General features: G+C 33.9%; 1 protein-coding gene across 1 annotated transcript; it reads right to left on the bottom strand.

The window, feature by feature from the left end:
* Positions 1-225: 225 nt before the first annotated feature.
* Positions 226-6,201, bottom strand: LOC114339537 (protein extra-macrochaetae). Its single transcript, XM_028290192.1, has 2 exons — positions 5,746-6,201; positions 226-1,065 (listed from the first exon to the last, which is right to left on the bottom strand). The coding sequence occupies exons 1-2, from the start codon at positions 6,115-6,117 to the stop codon at positions 1,021-1,023; spliced, it is 417 nt and encodes a 138-aa protein (XP_028145993.1). The 5' UTR covers positions 6,118-6,201; the 3' UTR covers positions 226-1,020.
* Between the last annotated feature and the right edge of the window lie 278 nt (positions 6,202-6,479).

Below are 6,479 nucleotides of genomic sequence, written 5' to 3'. Positions count from 1 at the left end.
AGTTTTTATGACACAGCTCATTTGCATTTTATGTTCTATTGTATTCAAAGTTTGTCAAGGTATATGACCACATCAATACAACATAAAATGTAAATGAGCAGTGTCATAAAAACTGTGCTATCAATAATTTTCAAACGGATTATATTAGCTGTCTTTGTTTCATTAGTTTTTTACTGACTATCTCGTCTTTTTATTTTGGATGATTGGTTAATGAAAACAAAAAAATATGTAAAATCATTAGTCATTTATTTAATTCAAATATCTTCATATAATAATAAAATTTCAACAACATCAAGTTGCTATATAGGTAACTATTTACAAAAGTTTTTCTAGAACAAAAATGTACATTAATTGTTGGGTTCGCCATCTTTCGAAACCCATCATATAGGCTTCGAGAGATAGCTACGTCAACTTACAAAAACCTCCTCGGAGGACACTATTTTGTACACGATTACATACTAAAAAATCACAGAATAAAACACTCACGAACTATTAGAATAAATGAACCAAGAACGAATTTTTTGGAGATCGAGATCCCTAATTTTTTTTCTCTGCGACGCTCTTGGGGATGAAACAAATGAAAAATGAATCTGTGACTGTTAAACTAGCGAACATTATATAAAAAAAATATGATTACTTATTAAAAAGCTGCTTTTAAATTGTTGTAAACCCGCCTATTCTCTTTTTTATGTACAAAACAATAAAATAAAATCTAATAAACAAATTGCAACATAACAGGTACGTCAAATGCACTGGCGCATCCAGTTAAGGGGCCTCCACAAATCGTAGATTTCTCTGGGTGCGTCAATAACACCATATGCAGCTACAACATCCTCCATTCGCACAAAAAAGTTTACAATCACCCGAAGTATATAAATTAAGATGATAATCAGTCGGCTCCCCGGATTCTTTTTCAAAGATTTTATATCCAAACAGTGCTTCTATCTTCATTGGTTTTTCTTCTTCCAGGGAAATGGAATGAGATGAAAATGATCACGGTGATGGAGATCAATATGTTTCTTAACAGGAACTTAGCCTATCTGATGGCGTTAAGGCTTCGGAACTCTGTAACAAAAGAAAACTGATATTAGTAAATTATTTAGCATTTAATTATTTTAAAAAACACGTAGATACATAGGACATATAGTTACTAAAAAATGGACAAGGGTTTCTAAACACAATAGACTTGTGCAACAATTTAATAGTCTTTTATAGCTTTTATGATAGCTATAACATATAACTTGCGCATACAAGACATAAGAATACTTGTTTTGCTGTGGAGGTTGTTGCATGTGAAGCAAATTACTGAATAATATACGAACTGGCGCGCACGAAAAAAAATTAAACAAAATTGAGCCAAAGATGTAAAAACAACGACAGAGACAGACATCCATGGAAACCAAATATTATGAACAATTTTAAAGCCGAAACAAAACGGATTTTGTGTAGAAGCTAAAAACGTACAACAGATTATTTGATAATTTAATGCAAATATAAAGTAAACTTTATCAAACATGGTGCTTATGGACAAGGCGTTTTGTTCAGTCTTTATTTGGGTAGGCTAAAACGGTGTGGTCTTGCACATCTGTTCCTTGATTCAACAAATATTTCTTTCAGCAATCTCAACTATAATAACGGTATTCATCGGAATCGTAGTCATGCACGTGTGTAAGTCGCCCCCTCACACATCGTCTTGAAAAAGTATCTCATTCTTAAATATACATTCAGCCCAATGTATCCTGATTAAAAATATGGAGGTGCTTGCAGCTGTGTGTGCGATGTGTCGCATATAGGGGCAGTTGTTCTATTCTTGTATGAGCTTTTAATTAATTATAACCCCCGAAACATGTGTGCGAGTGAGTATCCAGACATTATGACCTTTTCAATCTTATCAGGGACATTTGTCTGATAGTCCGGTCTGTGAGTGTGTCAACACTTCACTGGCTGCTGTACGATGTTTTATCGCGCACAGATGTACATTTTTGAAGCGCTGAAGAGCCATTAAGATGCCAAAAGTGTAGAAATTAATGTGACATTTAAAAAATATTGCTGTTGAGTCTTTACCTGACAAATTTTTTTTCTATAATTTTAACAAAACAAACATTCTTTACGTTTAGAAACAATATACATATAATATATGAAAAACAACATTTCACTTATTTATTGATCTGTTTAGTAGATTAGGCTGTTTAGGCTTTTCATCGATTGTAATTTGTTCGAGCTCCTGTCATATGTTGTATAATCTGTGTATACGAATATTATATACAATATTATGACAAAAGTTCGAAACAAATGACTGTTGTTGAAAAGCCCTATTGTCTGATGTCTGATCATTAGTGATCATTAAAATAAATATGCATGTTTTATAGAACGAACATTTTATATAAATATTGACCAGAAAAATTTTGTTCAGTGCGGACAAATGATGTTAGGATTGATTATAATAGATGTATCTCATTCATTAAATTTATTTCTGCCATTTACCAATTAGTTATGTATTTCACGTGCCATTTTTTGAAAGGGCTGCAAACGGGATACTTAATGAATAAAGCAGAGATTTCTACATCTCTGAAAAATGATTTTACTATGTGTTGTCAGCTATCTGATAAATATAGCATATTCAGCAAAATAGAATTTTTTAAGAGCGTAGGCGCAAAATTTCGCGCCAATGTGTTTTAAGTGCATTTGTTTTTTTTTCGAATCCTGAGAAAACTAATAAGTATCTTTGAAAATTTTAAACGCAAAATGAAAGATTATGTTATTACAAGGGCCGAAAGTCCCTTAGAGTAACTAAAAAGTTTCTTTTGACTGAGATATTTGAAATTAAAAATCACTCAATTTTCTCCTTTTTTTACCCTGAAACTTTTAAAATAAACATAATAATATAGTCGATTCGCTAATCTGAGACACAACTGTCTACACTACAATCACAATAAAAATGCACTAGAAATAAATAAGCACGGGGAGCACTCCCAAATCATGATTTGGGAGTGCTCCTCGAACATTCAACGTGTCTTGGTTTGTTTATTTCTATATAGTGCATTTTTATTGTTATTGTGTGTAGACAGTTGTGTCTCAGATTAGCAAATCGACTATGGAAGTTTTTAGGGACTTTCAGCCCTCGGTAATTCTGCAATCTTTCATTATGCGTTTAACTTTTTCCAAAATATTAGTTTTCTCAGGATTCGAAAAAAATGAATGCATTTTTTAAAACACGTTGGCGCGAAATGAACCTACCCCCTTATATTGAAATTGTTGAAAACAAGCAAAACACTGTGAAAATACGAACTGAGTTACTAGTGACTGGACGATTAAAAAGGTAAATAAAAAATTGATGGCATATTTACCATATCAAAGTGAAAGTATTGTCTGACACGTTTGTGCAGGTTTCTTAGATATAAATAAAAAGAATGGGCGATGAAAATAGAGTAAACCATGAAGATTCTCTTGACTATTTTTTTATGTCATTTACCACGTTTCATTTCAACTTCTTTCATCTCAAGACTTGGCATAGCTAGGTATATATTTTGTATTCTTACTGAATTATAACTGTTTTCTTTTTTGAGTACAAATTGCCATGATTTTCCTTCCCATCAATGGTTTTCCTCCAACTAGCTGCTACCAGAGTAGCTGTTTTTGTTTAGTAGGTGACTACTAAGTTTTGCACTTATTTAGGTAAATAAGTACAAAACAGGTGTATTTTTTAAGTTTTCCATATCTTGTTTCAATAGTAAATTATCAAAGATTGATATCTTTATACGAAAATATGCTTAGGTGCATTTATAGTACACAACACCTGTGCACAAACAACAAATACGAGTATTATGCATACGTAGATAATTAGTAAATAACAATCAATGATTAGAAAATAAAATGAACAAGTCAGTAATGTAGTTATCTAAATACGATAAAATATTTCCATAACGCATCGTAATTTAATACTCACAATAAATTGGTATCATTAACTCAAAGGACACAGTTGCAAAATACCACGAATATAACTGGCCTATCAGTCTGTTAAACAGAAACACTTGGTCATAAGATAAGAAAGTGTCTTGGGGAGAAATTCTCGTCTCAATACAGCCATTATTACTGCCGATCAATGAGCCGAGTGTTCACAGTACACACGTGTTCATTTAGTACACATCTGCATTAACGGTTGTCCCCATATCCCAAACCCAGGTGTCCTCTCCCGGATACCGGGTCACTGAATTTTTATAAATTTCTGCCACACAATTAATATGTATCTATATTGTGTTGTGGAACAATGGGGAATGTTGTATGTAAAATAAAAGACACCTGCTTTGATTAAAAGCACAATGCCGTGGATAACAGTTATGGGAACTGTTGGCATTTTACAAAAAGGTGTGAAATAATTTGACCCTGTTATTTAACAGAAAGAAACTGCTTGTCAGACAAAAATTCAAGGTAGGCACTTTGTAATAACTAGCGGATTATTGAACAACCTTGTTTTTAAAACAAGAAACATAACGTCAACAACTTTTTTTTAATTTTAAGGTTGAAGTCAATTCGTGAGGGTACAAGGACGTACCCTCAAATACCAGTGGCGGATCTACGGGAAGGGAAAATAGGAATATTCCCCCACCCCCTTAACAAGGTCCATAATTACCGGATACAGACAAATTCAACCCAATAAACTTAGGGAAATTAAGGGAACTAAATGCATACAATTTATTATTGTCTTTTATGTATTGGGTTTATCTTTTTGTCTTTTGATTGGTGTTTCATATGAAGTTCCCTCCCTAAGACAAATTTTCCTTCTCAAGGCAAATGTCTAGATCAGCCACTGTCAAATACAATCTGTGTTTATACAATATTCTCACTGTAATACCTATTATTTGTTAGACTGTGTTTATAAATTAATGCAATTTAAGGTGTTGAAAATGCCGAAAAATGGAAACTGAAAATTCAGATAAGACATGTTGAATACTTTAGGTATTTACAAAAATGTAATCTTTCTGTTATCTGCACAATTACGGACAAAATAACATTGTAGAAGGTGATAAGAATCAAAAATAATCTGGTGATCCGTAATTTACATTGGGTCACCTGTTTTTTGGTATCGACATTTCCTAAATTATGATCTAAATTTGTCCATTTCACAGTAATTAAAAACAAGTCTATGTGACGAAGTTGTTGACACAGTTGAACAGCTGTTACAGTTGGCGATTTTTTTGGATATTTACAATTGGAAAGTCACGGGAAATGTCTGGTGTAAAAAACTACTTCAAACCAGTAATAAAATAAACAATTTCGACGACACTGTCATAGAAAACGAGAAGGTTGCAAAACATGTAAAGTGACGACAGTAAATGAAAAAAGTAACAAAAATAATAAAAGGAGTCAGTATTGATTTTTTTTGGAGGAAAATTAGAAAATACAGGATCTTAAGAATGGAACTAAATTACTGGTATGGTATGATGATTTGGTATGATAACCTGACTTTGTCGTACAAAACGAGAAGGTTGTAAAGCACTTGACGTCAGTAGGTAAATGAAAAAAAGTAACAAATAATCTTTGGAAGAAAATTAGAAAATGCAGGATCTAAGCATGGAACTGGTATGATAATAAATAACTCAACCTAACATAACTTTGGATTAGGTAAAAGGTAAGTTGAAGAGAGTAAAAAATACATTTTTTACAAAGAATGTGGAATAATCTGAAACTTGGGTTGGTGGTGACAAATGATTTGTTTTTGATATAATTAATTATGTATCGACTTACCGTGACATTTTGAAGAACAGGAGCTTCGCAAGGTGCCAGGATGGTGTTGGGGCTCGGCCTGACTCCTAGAGGCTGCCTGGGGCTGACTGCTGCTTGTGACTTCTTCTGTCCTAAGGCAGCAGCTGCATCAAAAGCATTGACGGCAGGATGCGTTTCCAGAGCACTTTGTAAATCACAAATATAGTCAATAACGTATTGAATAACTTCCAATTTTGATAGTTTCTTGTTCTTGGGCATGAACGGAACGAGATCCTTGAGTTTGGAGAGGTACATCTGAATCTCCTCGTTCTCGATATCCTTGCGTTTGGTGATTTTTCCGCTGATGGCGGAAATCCCGTTTTCGGTACACAATGCACTGACTACGGCCTTCATCTTCACTGAACTGTTAACACGAACTGATGAAACACGATAACAAACTGATACAGACGAAAGTCGAGTAGAGTTTGGGGAATTTGTCGTCAGTCTCGGGGTTTTATATGCTTGGAGGGGAGACGGCAACCAATGCGCTCGGCGGATTCGAGACTGGAGGGAGTGGCTAGCCAATGTGGACGTCGCACTAGCTTGTGAAGTGAGGGCGCCTAGTTTAGCGTAGCGAAAATTCCTGCTGCCAATCAATGAGGCGCCTCTTATGCATTTCCTTTAACTATCGCAATGCATAAATTATGAATCAAAAACAATTGAGAGAAAACTAAGATAATTGACGTAACTCATCCGGCGTGACAAAAATATAAACA

This window comes from Diabrotica virgifera, chromosome 2 (assembly GCF_917563875.1).
Source record: "Diabrotica virgifera virgifera chromosome 2, PGI_DIABVI_V3a".
Taxonomy (NCBI): Eukaryota; Metazoa; Arthropoda; class Insecta; order Coleoptera; family Chrysomelidae; genus Diabrotica; species Diabrotica virgifera.
This window is presented reverse-complemented; position numbering and strand designations above follow the sequence as displayed.